We start from the raw sequence: 15,937 nt of genomic DNA, 5'->3' as shown, positions 1-15,937 counted from the left end.
TTGAACAGGAGCAATGAAGAGAATTAAAATCCTCTAGCACCTCTGTTGTATTACACAGGTCACAATATTTTCCTGGCTTAAACTTCCAGTTTGGGAAGATTCTCTGGAACACACTAACAATTAATTGCTATTTATTTCTGTAGCATGTGAAGAATGTGTGAATCATTGTGCACATCTACATTGGATGCCTGGGCTTTCTCCATGCAATATGTAGCTTTTAATTAGAGGGGAAAAGAAATGGAATTGTTTTGTCCCGCAGTCCTTTGATGAAGATGATGATGCCATATTTTAAAGAGAACATGCTGTTCAGTGGAGGCTGTTCAGGTCCTTTCTGCTAGCAGCAAGTTGAAGAACACAAAAAAAAAAAAGGCACAGGAGAAGTTAAAAAGAGTAGGTCAGCAGAGAGATGAGCAGCTAATCATCCCAGAGTGGACTCTCCAGACAAACACCCATCTGTTAATGTGCTAGAACTCCCAGAAATGATGAAAGAGCAGGCAAAAGCAAGATTTTGTGAGAAACTATAGGTTTAACGCTGCACAGTATACTAACTACAGATGAAATACATTACAAACCCTTTAAAGACAGATAGGGGTCTAAGCATAGAGTATTAAGAGAATGTTTAAAGATACTGTCAACTGTAAACCCTTACTTCCTAACAGACAGCAGAAAACCTAGAGTTGGTCTAGCAGATGCTAGCTATTTGCCTTTTTCTGGTTACTTTTTCCTTTCTTCTACTTCTTTTTGAAGGCACATTATCATGTTGATAATAACTTCGGTGAGCCAATACCACATCTAATGCTGATATTAAATCTAAATAAGTCTCTGGATTCTGCTGGTGAGCAAGCCTCAAGGAACAAGGCTATGCCAGATCTCAGATTTATATGGGGCTTATTTCTAGAGAGATAGACTAAACACATATTGAAAAATAAACTACAAAAAGTATATATAAAATATCTTACTTATTTTTCCTAATGTCCTAATGCCTTCTCGAACATTTTGTGTAAACACAGGAATGATGGGCTAGGAGGGAAAAAAAATATTAAGAATTCAATGAAAATAACACTATCTAAAAGACTTCTACCTCACTTAAACCCAATGTGCAAATTCATTTCAGAAGTGTTTGTCATACAAGGACATACAGAGAGCAAAACAAGGATTCATTAAGTTCTTCTGCAACCTTCTCCCATGAAGTTTCAGCAAGTCCATTTTCTTAAAGCAGTACAGGTTTTCAGAACCTGTGAAGCATTTAAGCCTCCTCTTGTCTAGAAGTATTTGCACATTTGTGAATTAAGTGGTTAAACCTCTTCCTTAATCTGTGGTTATGCTCAAAGAATTGACAGGACTGGGACCCTAAACTTGTCTGATTCAGCTCTACTGTGCTGATTGCATTGCTTCACACATGTCATATTCGGTACAGGTCCGTGAGTCACTTCTGCTGATGAATATTTGGAATGGTATTAATATTTCAAGCTTTTATTGCTGTTTTTGAACTTGCAAACAGCTGTCAAGATTTACAAGGACTGTGTGGGGAGGGAGGTTCTACTACATGAAGATTTTTAACATCATTTTACAAACAAATTATCAGAAAGAGAGCTCTAAGATTTTCACACATCCAGATTCTTTCAAACTTTTTTTTTAAAGCATGTAGATGAGTTAGTAAATTAAACTTTTCATACAGGTATTAAGTCATTTAAAAAGTTGTTTTAAAAGTTTATAAATAATCCAGTGCAACAACAGAGAATCAGTACAGTTGCCTATGCCAAATGGTAACACATTTTCTTATTCTAGAACCATCTTCCTTGGAACAGCTTGCTTTTGACACAGAAATAAGAAATTTCTGCATGTACTAAATTGGTTTATATGGCACTACCTATGGCAAGCAAACTGCTGGGAAGAGAACCTAAGGAAGCTGAAGGTCCCAGTACTGACATTCAGAAACGTTTTTCTTTCCCTGTAGAATTATATTCATGATTGAGTGCCTCCAACACTATTTATATTCTTCTGGATCTCTCAATTATTGGGCAGGAGGGTGGAATTGAAGCTGCAAGATCTTTGTGAGTGCACAAAGAAACTGAATATATGTTCAATAAAATAGATATAAGCAGTACAAGCTTAGTTAAACCCCATATATTGCCTTTTGTATTCTATTACAACGTATTAGTAAAATCTAAACTGTTGCAAGTATCCTGTTTAAACTTATCTTCCTCATGATAAAAGTGAAATATATTTAAAATTAGGTCTTAAGAGTATTGTAGTTTGGTATAAAATTCAGAGATTTAACTAGTCTCTCTTTGACAGTACCTACATATAAAACAGTGACAATTAGTTTTAAATCAAGAATATGCACACCTAAACACATATGAACACATCTTTTAAGTACAAATACAGATGAGATGACTCTGAAAGGGTTATTAAAATAGATACAATTCAAATGTATCATACACTTATGTGCCTTGCACTGTTGGTCCCATATAAATAACCACCTGTCTACAAGGACCTGGGACAATGCTTAATATTTGACAGAACTGAAAAGAAATAGTACACACCAAGAAGCAGCAGCTCTTCCTGCTGCTATATGCCCTAGACATCCCTTAGGAGCATATAAATACCAATGCAGTATGTAATGCCAGTGCTTCTAGTATGAGTACAACAGCACAGGCAGGTCTGCTGAGTCACAGTGAACTTCAATGATAGGAAAAGGAATATTTTTGTTTTCCAGTCATTCAGGTCAGAGGCTGATCCGTCACAGCCCTGACCAGGTAGGTGTAAAACAGCACAAGCTTACAAAGTAGAAACTATCCTAAATTTTATCTCTTATTCTATTAAACTCTGGATTTTCTGACCACACTATTCCCAAGTGACTTCAAAAATCTTCTATCAAAAGGGACAAAAGTCTTGAAATGTAGTTTAAAAAGCAAGTAGACTGTATTCATGACACTCAGCAATGGAACACCAAATACTTGATAATCAAAACAGCTTCCCCTGGAAGAAAGAACCAGTAAGTGAGCTTTTTTTTTTTTTTTAATACTTTTTTTCTGCAAGTCATACTTACCACTTTTGCATCAATGGCAACCTGAGCAAAGCCCTTTCGATTACCCCAAATAATAACGTATGTTTCATCACTAAAAAGTGCTTCCCGAACTCCACCTGGAGAAATACCTAACAGACAGCCTTTCTTCAGCGTATTGACACATGCTTCTTTTGGTCCGTGCAAAATTTCAAATGCTTCAATAATTAGTTTAAAACCTGCAAAGTAAGATGATATTAATTCAGAAAACATTAATTCATACTATCATTGAGCAGAAATCCCCAAGACAGAACATAATGGCTAAAAGTTGTCTACTAGCCTAAAACCCCAAAGATATTGCTAGAAGGACTGGTGCATTAAGTTCTGCTTCTAAATTTCAGTCTAAAAAACTTGAAAGTTTATGTTTTCCATTCCAGTAAGGTCGCATGCTATCTCACAATCCACAATCAGGACAAAAATGGAAATAAAAAAAAAAAAGGCAAGCACTCTGGCATATCTCATGTATCCCTTCAGAGGAGTTAAGTCTGCTCTGGGGCACTGTCTCCTCGCCCATGCTCTACTTTTCAAATGAAGTCCAATAGGAGAAAACTCCAGCAAATTGTTGTTTTGTTAACACACAGTAGTCCATGCACAAGGAGATGAGAAACAGAACTTAGCATTCCCTGTGTTCCTGATCACTGCAGGGACTGAATCCTCAGGTCAGTTTGAGTACCCAAGTGGCTTTTCATCAGAAAATAACAGCAGCTCACCACAGAAGCAATCCGGGCTCACCAGATTCATATACGCATCTTAGGTGAAGATTTTTCATTTACTAAAGTCTAAAACTGTGAAGTTACATAAACTCCTCATACCTTAAACGTGTAATGCCATACTTACTCTGTTCTTCAATGAACAGCAGAACATCAGAAATTGCTTACAATCATTAAATGGACACACACGTGCTCAATTTAGACAACTAATCTAATGTACAAGAACGTAACTAGCAGGAAGCCAGTCATGTTCACTTACATCAATAATTTTTCAATTTATGTAGCATTTGTGAGTACTACATACTGAAACAGGAGCTTCAGATCACTGACCAGCATGGGAGAGATTATTTCTCTTTCTTGAGGTTTCCCACTGAGCCAAACTTAACCCGATCAGCCACAAACAAGGGCACAGAACTGATCTAGTCAAGCCTAACCCTCAATAACAGATCACCTTTTTTTACTCTGCAAATAAAGATTTGTTAACGTGAACAGACACACAAGAGAAGGTACAGTTAAGAAGATAAATCTCTGTCCTTTTGTACACACTGCATAAACTAAGGACTCTGGAAGGAGACCGTGAGGCAGCATATCATCAGTTTATTCTTAGCTAAACTCCAATGAATCTTTGTAGGTGACATGAGTATAATTACTCCTGATTTATACCTACACGCAGTCTGAATCTATCCATGAGCACAACACCAGAACACAAGCTCTGCTGTAGCTGTCTCACAGCTTGTTGTATCTGCTTTGTACCACATGTAACACTAGCAGGCTTCATCTAGTACCTTTTGCACAGGTGACTCCTGAATTAGTTTTCCATATTTAATTTTTCTCAGGTGTTTTGGTTCTCAAATTCTAAATAGCTTATTTTTGATTTTTACAAGGCTTTACATTCCCAAACTCATTAAAGCTCTTTGGAATGCACCTGGGGATGGGAAGCTGCTCATCTCGCAGCTCTTTTCTGTCCATGAAATCAGGAGAGATACAAAACAAGCACAGCAAAGGTAGAATCATGCACGAAGATGGACTGCAAGGAAACAGAAGGTGTGAAAACAGCTTTCCTTTCCACGGCAGACATGCAGGAGGAGTGGGGATGATAGAATAACACCGTATGAGTCTGTCCATTTCATAGATTGGAAAGAAAAAAAAAAAACAGGAACAGAATATAGGCTATATTGTCTAATAGGGAACAGTGGTGAGGTTTCAGGTCTCCACAAAGTTCCTCAGCCCTTTGGTTCCTCAGCCTTCAGTTCCTATTTTCCCCCCTTGACTTTTATTGTAAACCTTATATTCTGAGCTGTATTTCATAGACTAGTTAGCAAATCATACTTTACTATTAATACCTCTACTCCAACAGCAGAAAGGAAGAATCTGGCAAGTCAGAGCAGCAGAAAGACAGGAATTAATCCAGTGGTCCGGATGAGACAGCCAGGGTACTCTATATCCAAGGTAAGGGTCATCATAAGAAGCACTGGGGTAGTACCTGGCTATAGCATGACAACCACCAGGAATCTACTTTTTCCCCCAGTTTAAACAATAAAAAATATCCTAAACGCAAAGCCAGAACATCAAGGTATGCTAATTTTTCCAAACACCAAGAAATCTGAAGTTGATTTTATTCAACTGTTCAACCTGGCCTTTGCCCTAGCACACTCTTTTATTCCCCACTATTCAGTAGAAGCTTTCATTTTAATTCAACCTTTGAGAAATCAACATAATCCTGGGTATTACACAGATGAGAATTTAAAGGACCAGGGAGTACCAAAATGTTCATCCCCTCCCACCTCCACCCTGTGACCAACTTCCAGTATTAAAAAAAAAAAAAAAAAAAAAGGAAAAAAAGGTTAGCCCAACGACTGCATTCCTTGCCTCTCTGCCCCAAAAACACAGGCAAGAGAAGCATACATAGTACTGATTTAGTATAAATTGAGGCAAGCAAATAACTTCCTTTTGCATCTACATGAAAGAGAGATGCATTAGGCAATGCTCAACAGGTATTTCCAGGTATCTCGAGGAGTTCTTCTATTAGTTTAAATTCCCTTCCACAGGTTGCCAAGTTGTATCTGTCAAAACTTAAGCAGGGAGGAGGAGCTTGTTTGACCCCTTGTAGGCTCATGAATCCTTCAGGGGGCACAGCAATACTCTATAAATCCAACCCAGTTAATCACAGTTAATTCAGTACAGAAGCGCCTAGTGCAGAGGAAGCAATAAGACTGCATATTGTCAGCTGCATCCTGGCATGGGTCCAACATTCAGATTCATGGGACAAGCCATTCCTCACAGCTATTCATAATAGACTCACAAATCATAAAAACAGAAGGATCAGTAAATCGCCTGATCCAAGTGTGTCTAAAAGCCTTTCTTCCATTTCTCCTAAATTGAGTCTGGTAACTTTGGGTTAATTAAAACATCTTCTGGAAAGGCATCCAAGTTAATCTGAAGCCTTAATCGAGATCAGGCAGCTTTAGTATTAGGATAAAAGGATGGCCATCTTTCTGATTTGATTCACAAGAGAAGCTCCATCTGCCTGGGCTGCCACTCATAGATTATTCTACAGGCTTTGAGACACAATCCAGAACAACAATCTGGGCTCCTTGGACTTCTCTTCCCTGAACAGCCTTAAATCATTCACATAATCAGAGAGTTATCTAGTTTGGGAGGGCCATCTAGTCCAACCTCCCACCCAAAGTGGTCCAGCTGGGCCAGGCTACTCAGGGCCTCAGCCAGTTGAGTTTTGACAATCTCCAGGGATGGAGTTCTCCCAGAATAGCTGGGGAATCTGTTCCGGTGTGTGATCATCTTTATCATAAAACACCTTTCCTCATGTCTAACTGGAATTTTCTGTGTTGCAGCTTGTCTGTCACCTATCATCCTACTGCTGTACACCTTTGAGAAGAATTTGTCTCCAGCTCCTCTGCACCCCTCCGTTAAGTAATCAAAGACAGCAATATCTCCACCCACCTTTATCTGTTACAGACCAAATAAATCCACTTCTCTCAGCCTCTCCTCACAGTACATTCCAGCCTCCAGTCATCCACTGAATATGGCTCTAATATGCCAATGTCTTTCTCATACTAGAGAGTCCAAAACTGGACACAGTACTGCTAGATGTGCTCTCACAAGTGCCAAACCAAGAGAAATAATTTCTTCCCTCAACTACACACATGTTAAAAAAGGCCACCATGCACTTGATCTTCTTTCCTGCCCATGGCAGGCAGGTTTGAATGAGATGATCTTTAAGGTCCCTTCCAATCCAAACCGTTCTATGGTTCTTTGCTGCAAGGGCACACTGCTGGTTCATCTTCACCTTGTTGTCCACTAGAACACTGAAATCCTTCCTGACAAAGCCAATATCTACTCAGGGTCTCACCTGTACTGTCACATGGGATTATTTCATCCCAAATTCATAACTTCACATTCACTTTTGTTGAACTTTGTGATGTTTCTGCCAGTCTTTCTGCGAAGTTACTCTGAATACCAGCTCTATCCGTTGGAGCGACAACTACTCCTCCAGCTTGGCATTGCCAGTGATCTTCCCGAGAATAAACTACAACTAACATTTAATTAACAAGTGTGCATAATTATTAAGATTTGACTCCACATCATACCCAATAAACTACAAAATAGATTGCATTAGTCAGATGTATACAAAAAGTTGGATAATTAACCCAAATCCTAGTCTACTGGCAAAAGCAGTTGTAGAGACAAAGACCTAACATTACTCACATGAAAAGGTTTTGTGTTTAGGGATTAAGGCTGAAATGATTTCATGGCAAAATTAGTTCTCTGATATGAACTGTTTTCAGTAAAAGCATTGCTGATGTTGTATATTAGTACATTACATAATACTCCTATAAATTCACAAGTCAAATTATGAGGTTTTTAGTAGAATTTGGGAAGAGAACTGGATGCTAATGTATTTTGGAAATTCAACTGCACTTTCCCACCCCTCCAGAAGAAAAAAACTAAATCCCCACATAACTAACTTGACTTATTTCAGCATGGTTTTTCCCTAGGCTGTCCAGCCAGAAGTTTGCCCTAAACATACTTTTCATTTCCTACACGTTTCACACGAACTTGGATACCTCCATGGCTTTCCTCTGGACCGGATTCTACTTAAAGTCTTCTTGGAGATACCAGTCTCTACTGCCCACCATACTCAATTGAGTGGGATACACAAAGGCATCCTCTATTCTCCCATACTAATGTCACCAATTTTAAGGGCACTATTTCTTAATCAGGTTATACACCACTCGTTCTGCCCATATTAATAAAAAGGAAACACCTCATTGAAGTATTGGACGCCAATTAATACAAAGACGAAAGTTTCTCCCATGACCTCTTCTTTTTTGTTTGTTTCTAAACACTTCGGAGTTGTGAGAGGAGTTGCCCAGCCAGGAGTACAACCCATCCCTGCACAGGCCAGTTGCATAAACTCATTCTTGAGTATGCTCTTTACAGGGAACATCTGTTCTCCAACAGACATCAACTAAATTTGTCTGAGAGTTTGTTCTGAAAGCTGTATTCTTGCACTTCAATTTTCATTATTTACATTATTAAAAAAAAGTGTCTATACTCTATAGAGTTTTCAAATTGATCCTTCATAATGAAGCATGTTACCTGGTATTCTGGAGACAAAATGATCAGCTACTACGTAGCAGAATCTCTTCTTTTCTAAAAGAAGTCTAGATATGAAATAGATAATATCAGCAGGACAAGCTCCATGATAAAACACAAAAAGTGCAGGTCCTTCTGGAATTTTTTCAACACCATGAACCTCGTAACCTGTTAGGAATCAAAGACATAATGGATGTCAAAATAAGATACAATTCTATCCCAAAGAAACTAACTTGCATCAAACTGGCAAGCTGAAACCAGTATCTATTGAGAAGTGTTAGAGCAAAGTGGCAGCTAAAATGTCAAGAGGTGACTTGCAGCATTGACTAAGTTGCTTTCACAGGAAATACATGCTTCATTTAAATCAGAAGATCTACATTTAAAGAAAGACAGAACAACACCAAAAACAACAGCTTGGATCTCTTCAACTACTGTATAATTTTACCTTTTTTTTTTTTTTTTTCATTTTGCTGCCTTCAAGGCTGTAGCCTTCTTAATCAAATAATTCAAGATAAATCAAAATACAGATTGGATAGAAGTGTTGAAACACTACCATTTCAAGTTATTAGCTACCTTTCAAAGTCAAGTTCATTGCCATGAGTAACTGTTTAAGAAGATTTGACATGACAACATCCATTTATGTGGCTCTTTTTATTCCAGCATGTGAAGCTCTTTTTTGTTACTTTTCTCAGAGTTATGCTTGCTCTATTTTTTCCATCACTAAGCACCAAAAGCTGTCTGAGGCTTTATGTGCTCAATTGCAATTTACATGAATTGAAACATACAAGTACAAGTTTCTTATTGGACGTGTATTTCTCATTTAGTTAGCAGTGAGGAAAATATTGTTAGCACAAAATAACAAAATAGACCAGTTTAAAACACATTCAGTTAATACTGAGCAGTTTTGTTAGTGTTGTTTTTGTTTTCTTTTTAGAAAAGAAAACAAAAACACTTCTGAAGTTATTGGAACAATCTCCCCACGCCCCTCTTTTTTAAACTTCTGTCTGTACTTTTGGCTCTTCTTACTGTTTTACTTTCTACGCCTGTGTATCTGCAACCTATAGCAAACACACCCACCTATCACCTGTGCCATCACAAGTGACCACTAACTGAGCTCCCTGCCAGCTGTGCACAACCAGAACAATACCTGTGTCTAACATTTGCACAGGTTAGAGGTATCACACACCATTTTAGGGTTCTGTTATTTATTTTTGTTGTTGCTGTTGTTTTTTTTTTCCCCATTGCTGTGAGATTTCAGGAGGAAAATTTCTTCCTGTGAACTACCAATTAACCAAGTGGGGAAAACAAATATCACAAAGTATTTCAGAGAATGTGGAAGCAGCTGCCAGGGCAGAAAAAAAGTCATATCAGTAGATGACGGACTGGATAAGAATATTTTCTGTGCAAATAAAAAGTTGGGCTTCTTATAAAAAAGAAAAAGTTACTACGGATGAAAAGAGCCAAGGCCTTAAAAAATCATTTTCTTATGAAAAAAGTAAATAGCTTTTCATTATGAAGTGAGCATTTTAAGCCCTTTGATTTCGCTGTTGATTTTGATCTAGTGTACTTTCACAGATTTGAAAGTTACATCTTAGTCTTACAAAGCCCATCTGATACAGCCGCTGCACCATCTGGCTATCAATGCCTTGAAAACCCTCTTCCCTTTGACTGGAGAACAAATAGAGATGATTTTCAAGAAGGATTTGTTCTTTATGTAAATTGCTCTTAAACATCTTTCTCCTTTAGCTGTATTTAGAGTGAATGGTTCTGAAAGAGGCTTATGATTTCCTTAGAAAGAAAAGCCAAATCATTTATTAAGTCTGTCTTTATAAGAGATATAATAGTAGAGGGACAAGGAACAGAGCCCTTAGTTTTGACATTCTTCTACTAGAGAAAGTAGTTGTCAAAAATACATAGAGAGAAAGAAAATATAAAAAGTGGGGTTCTAAAATCAAATTAAAGTAGCAACTAGTGAATGAACCAATGTTGAGGGTTCCTTTTAGCCACTGTTTGGCATTATGTTGGTTACTTGTAATTAAATTGCGCAAATATGTGCAGAAATATTAGCTATTAGGTTATAACTGTCATTTAGCTTCCAGTGTTCATGAATTCACTCTGAAAGAACAGAAAGAAGGTTTTTGGTTTTTTATTGCTTGCTAAAAAGTTCATAGGACATGGCAAATTAATTTGATTTTTAACATAGCTATCATTTCAGGTCCTCCTGGAATGAAGAAAATCCAGTAGTTATTAAAAAGTAAAAAAGAAAAACAATTAAACAATTTTAAAAATAGCATATATCCAGCTAGATGAAAGATCTCAAGGTAGCAGCTAAGGAATAAAAGTGCAAGACTAAAAATATTACATCCAAAAGTCTCAATTGTTTTTTCTCTCAGCTCTACAATGGTTGAAGCACAAATGGCAGTTGTTAAGCTAGGGGAAAAAAAATGGCCTGAATTTCAAATTTCATCAAACAGCAACAACAATCAGATGTACATTGATAATCCCCAAAGGTAAAGCCAGGAATAAGAGCTTCAGCACTTTCTAATAAGAAGTCAGATCTTGCTTACCATGCCATATCCTTGCGTGTCCATCCCATAAGGTAGTCAACAGTTTTCTTGCACCATCCCAAACGTTACCTGATTTTTCTCCATTTAATTTCCTTTTATGAATATAAAGAATGGTAACAGCACTGTAGATAAAGACGAAGAAGAAAATTCCTGGAAATATAAAAGCTATTGCAAGTGGAAGAAGCAACCATAAAAGGTAGACTGTATAACCCAGATAATCTTCAAGATGCTCCACACCAGTCCATTCTCCCAGTAAGTGAGCCACACAGGTTAAGTAGGACAGCGATATTGGTCCTGCAGTACAGGATTCATTTCCACCTATCATCCTCTGTTTAATTAAAAAAAAAAAAAAAAAAGAAAATACAGATGAATAAAGCCTTAAAAAAAGACAGCAATAAACCTGCGTATACTGCATAATCATACAAAATAGTGATGCATTTTATTTGTACACCATGTGCTACACAAGCCAGTAGGCCACGTTAGAAACAGAATGGTTCACACAGCAAAACCATTACTTTATTCTTTTCGGTCATTTTTGTGTAGCAGATATGCTGACAGCTCTAATTTCAGAAAGATAGAATGGTTGTTGCACCTCAAGCTATTTTCTCTCATTAAAAACTGCACATCTTATAGAGATCCAGGACACCTATTTTATTTCCAGTTCCCAGAAAGCCGCATTCATTAGTTGATTAGTATTTTTTATTATCCTACATCATATGCAGTACACTCAAAACTTTGTCCCAAGCATTTACTCCAGCAGGAAATAGTGCAATCTCAAATTCAGTGTTATAAAAACCCTACCCAACGCTTCCACTAACCACGAACATACAATGACTTGGTAAGAAGATGGCCTCAAATAAGCAAGTCTTGCTCATGTAGAGACTTTTGATTGCATCTAGAAACTTACAGATCGTGAAATACAAATCCCAGAATACAACACAGAGAGGTTCCACAAAGAGAAAAAGATCACAAAGTCCTCAAAGAGCTTCAGTCGCTCAGCATTTACTGTGTCTAGGCATAAGAACCTTCTTCCATGCCAGTTCCTAAGAAGTTTCAGTGTTACTTCTCTCTGGACTGATTTCATACTTTCTATTGTTCTGGAGCAACATTTTTTTCTGATATGTAGAGTTTAGGGGAAAATTTGTTATTCGCTTCATCTTACAAGCCTGAGACAACCTGTATGCTGGGGTATCTTAGCTAGAGTTCTAGAACAAGATAAATACCTTGGAAAAAAAAAAAAAATCCTCGTGTGGAAAAGTTTTGGTCAAGACTTGGAGTAACTGTTAATCAAGTCCAGGGAAAAAAAAACATTTTGCAGTTACAGTGCAGACTTAGAGGGAAATGGATGGATTTTAATTAAAACCAATAATTTCTGAAATAATGTGAGTTTTTTTATTATTAAAATGTGACTTACAACATATTACTGCAGAATTGCTACGCAGAGAGATATCTCTCATCACTCCTTTACTCTTGCTCTGTTTCACAAGCAACAAGAGACTGAAATTCAGAAGATAATTTTGCTAATGCTATCAGAATCCCAATGGCAGCAAATACTAAGAAGCAGATCAGTTTCACTCCCCACTTGCTATGAGACACTGAAGCATGCACCAGAACAGAACTCAGCTCACTTATTTCCCAGTCTCAATTGTTCCTCCCCCATTTCGATATAGCAAGGATGTTCCTTTCACTTCTGTTTTGAAACTGGCCTATACCCACACTGCTCCAGGTAACTCCTACTCAAGAGGAGATAGAGGATGTCCTGACAAGAGCTTTGCTCCCACGATCCATGCCTTTTCCACCAACCCAGGCTTACAAACTTCTGCTCTTCAGCATGTTCTCGAGGACAATGAGAAGAGCAGCTGATAATCTTCATAAATGCATAAGCACATGGCATAAGTTAAAGGCACTTTGCCGATTTCGTGTGTGTGCATTTAAGGGGTGGCAGGGAGGATCAATTTGGACAAAAGGACGGGAAAGAGAGCAAGGGAAAGTTCTTTCTCATTCCAGTTGAGAGACTAACTCCAGAACCTGTGAGGCAGCAAACAGCCACAGGAAGTCCAAAGAACACAACTTCCAAGACCAAGTATGATTTAGGAGTAGGATTTAACATTATATTTACCAGATTGTCATGCCTGGATATCTCCATTGGTTCCCCTTACTAAGCAGAGAACAGTACGTAGGCATGAGTTATGGCACAAGAGCTTTTTAAAACTCAGAGGTGGGTACAGAACTTCAAAGATTACTGAAAGTTATGCTTTCCCTCCTACTACATTTTTAATTGTTTACGACTTTCTCCAAACACAAAGTCCTCATCAAGTAAACTTTAAGTCCTGTCTACACATGCCAGTCTTGCAAAATGTTACTTGTCCTTGTGCATGAAATGTGATTGCATTTGAGGTATTGCATCTCACTGCAATTTTATGGGTTTGCTTATGTATCTGTGCAATAACCTGTAACATAAATAAAAATTCTTTGCTGCCAACCACAGACGTAACAGCTGAAGTACTGCCTTCCCTTAGGGACCATCAATTCTACTCTGAATAATGCTGTTTCCTACTCTTGAAGGGAATCATGGAATATTTTAGAGGGGAAAGAATCACTGGACAGCACTAATATAACCTCTTGCACAAAGCAGAGCCAAGGAGTTAGACTGGGGTGCTCAAGGCACCGTCCAGTCCCATTTGTAATATCTTCATATATGGAGATCCCACTGCTTCTTTCAGCCCCTAATCAAGTGCTGGACCACCCTCATGGTGAAAATGCTTTCCCTTGACCTAGTTAGAATTTCCCTTACTACAATTTGTTCCTGTTGCTTCCTGTCCCTTGGCTGAGAACCCTAATCCCACTTTCCCTGCAACCACTCACTAAGAAGAGCAGTGAGATCCCCATTAATCCTTCTCATCTTTAAGAAAAACAACACAGCTCCCTCCACCTCCCCATGTCTGCAACGTGTTCCAGTCACCTAACCATGTTCTCGGAGTCTCCTCCAGGCTGTCTGCACCTTTCTTGTATCGTGAGGCTCGAAACACGTGGTTTCATGAGTGATGAAGAGGGAAATAAAGGGAAATACATGCTTCCCTTATCTAATGGCTATGGCCTTGCCCACGCAGCCCAGCATGCAGCCAGCCATCCTGACCCATGTTCAAGTTACCTCCAGCCTGTAAATTTGCTCTCCTTTTAAGAAATCCAGCACATGCCCTGATGGTCCACAGGAACACTCTGTTACCAAGCCTAAATATGATTTACGTTACAGCTGCACCTAATGCCCTACCAAAGGTAATGGCATCAGAGATGACAGACTCTCTCCATCCTCAAAACAGCACACACATGCCCTGAATTGAATAAAGGCCCAACACAGCTCATGCGCACTACTAATAGACAGATGTTTTGGGCTGTCCCACTTTAGAGCTGTTTAACTGATGACTGCCCAGCACCCTTAAGACTACAAAATTAAGTACCCTGCCTTCTCAAAACACCAGTGACACCACTCTGATCGGGACCTCCTTCAAGCAAAGGACAAGAAACTGTGCTGGCCTCCCTGTGAGAGGTGGGCTGACATCTGTCACCACCCAAACCTAAAAACTACAGCAGGGGTGCCCTACTACCAAGCCCCAACCTCAGCCAACTTCACAGCAGAATCCCTCTGCAGTATGAACGTACCCTTAGAAGACTTATTTTAGCTGGTATCTCTAACACGTTTCCTGCGACATGCTTTTAACTTCAATACTAACTTCCTAATGGTGTGGCCGAGATAGACTTTCACTGGATGATAGCAGCACAAGTTCTCATTCGGCTAACAACATTGCACGTGGACTTACACTTTTGTTTTTTTTTTCCTTGATGGAGACTGGAAACAAGGCTAACACACGATTCCTTTCATTAATTTCTAGTACGTGGCCCAGACGAGTCTTTAATTAAACTACAGCCGTGCTCTTGCCACTGGGCTACCTGAGCTCATGGTGCTGCGAGAAGCAGAGCACCAGCACGCTGCAGTTTCACTGCACAGCTGAAAAGTCCAAGAGGAACCTCCACAAAGCATCCCAGTGCCCCAAAACTGGGGAATTTCTGCAAAACGACAGCCACAACACGCCCCGGCCAGCAGAAACACGCCGCCTCCTGCTGCGCCGGGCAGCCACAGGAGGCATTTAGAGCAAAATGAGCAAAGCTACCACCACAGCAAACGAGCACAAGGGGGCTTCAGATCCCGGTAACGCCGCTAAGAGCACCCGAGGGGCAGGACCCCGCAGCTGGGAGGCTCTGGGAGGCTGCCCCGGTGCTGTGGGGCAGCGAGCAGCGCCCCGCGGAGCCCAGCCCAGCTCCCCCATTACAAACCCGCGGTGCCGAGCTCGGTGCCGGTGCCGGTGCCGGTCCCCGCTCACCTTCCCCTGGCGGCCGGGGCTCCGGCTGCAGCCCCGCGCCCCTCCCGGGTCCCGCTTTTATTCCTTCGCCCACCGCCCCCGCGGAGGCCGGGTGCCCGCGGGGCGGCGGGGCTCGGGCGGCTCCCCGCGGGGCGGGGGGGAGCGGGGGCGGCGGCGTGAGGGCAGGAGGAGGAGGAGATGAAGGAGGAGGAGGAGGGGAAGGGATGGAGGGAGCCGCTCGGAACCCGGCGCCGCCGGGGCCGCGGGAGCCGCCCGGACCGCTGCCGGCCCCGCACCGCGCCGCGCCGCCCGCCGCTTCCGTGCTGGAGGCGGCCGCCAGGGGGAGCCGCCGCCATTGGTGGCGCCGCCCGCCCGGCTCCTTACATGGCCGGACCGGGGCTTGTGTGTGGGAGGGATCGTGGGGAAGATCTGTTGTAGGGCCAGAGAATCGTTACGGTTGGAACAGCCCTCCAAGATCACCTGGTGCAGCCACCCCCTACCACCAGTGCCACCCACAAACCATGTCCCCAAGCACCACGTCCAGCCCTTCCCTGAACACCCCCAGGGACGGTGCCACCACCTCCCTGGGCAACCCGTCCCAGTGCCTGACTGCTCTGT

General features: G+C 40.6%; 1 protein-coding gene across 10 annotated transcripts in view; it reads right to left on the bottom strand.

Annotated features, from left to right (window-relative positions):
* The window catches only part of LOC101800195 (DGAT1/2-independent enzyme synthesizing storage lipids), a 35,489-nt gene extending 19,847 nt beyond the window's left edge, over positions 1-15,642 (bottom strand). For 5 of the 10 annotated variants that reach the window (XR_011807502.1, XR_011807503.1, XR_011807504.1 and 2 more), the window contains exons 1-5: positions 15,341-15,639; positions 10,962-11,289; positions 8,398-8,562; positions 3,053-3,246; positions 960-1,020 (exon numbers count right to left, since the gene is read on the bottom strand). Coding sequence is in view for 5 of the 10 variants with exons in the window: in XM_027452237.3 (XP_027308038.2) it covers positions 960-1,020; positions 3,053-3,246; positions 8,398-8,562; positions 10,962-11,286 (745 nt within the window). In the remaining 5 variants the exon portion in view is untranslated. Of the gene's footprint in view, positions 1-959; positions 1,021-3,052; positions 3,247-8,397; positions 8,563-10,961; positions 11,290-15,293 lie in introns of all 10 variants that reach the window. The other 5 variants (XR_011807505.1, XM_072034605.1, XM_038173858.2 and 2 more) reach the window with 4 other exon arrangements.
* Between the last annotated feature and the right edge of the window lie 295 nt (positions 15,643-15,937).

The sequence above is a fragment of the Anas platyrhynchos genome, chromosome 2 (genome assembly GCF_047663525.1).
Source record: "Anas platyrhynchos isolate ZD024472 breed Pekin duck chromosome 2, IASCAAS_PekinDuck_T2T, whole genome shotgun sequence".
In the NCBI taxonomy this organism is placed as follows: domain Eukaryota; kingdom Metazoa; phylum Chordata; class Aves; order Anseriformes; family Anatidae; genus Anas; species Anas platyrhynchos.
This window is presented reverse-complemented; position numbering and strand designations above follow the sequence as displayed.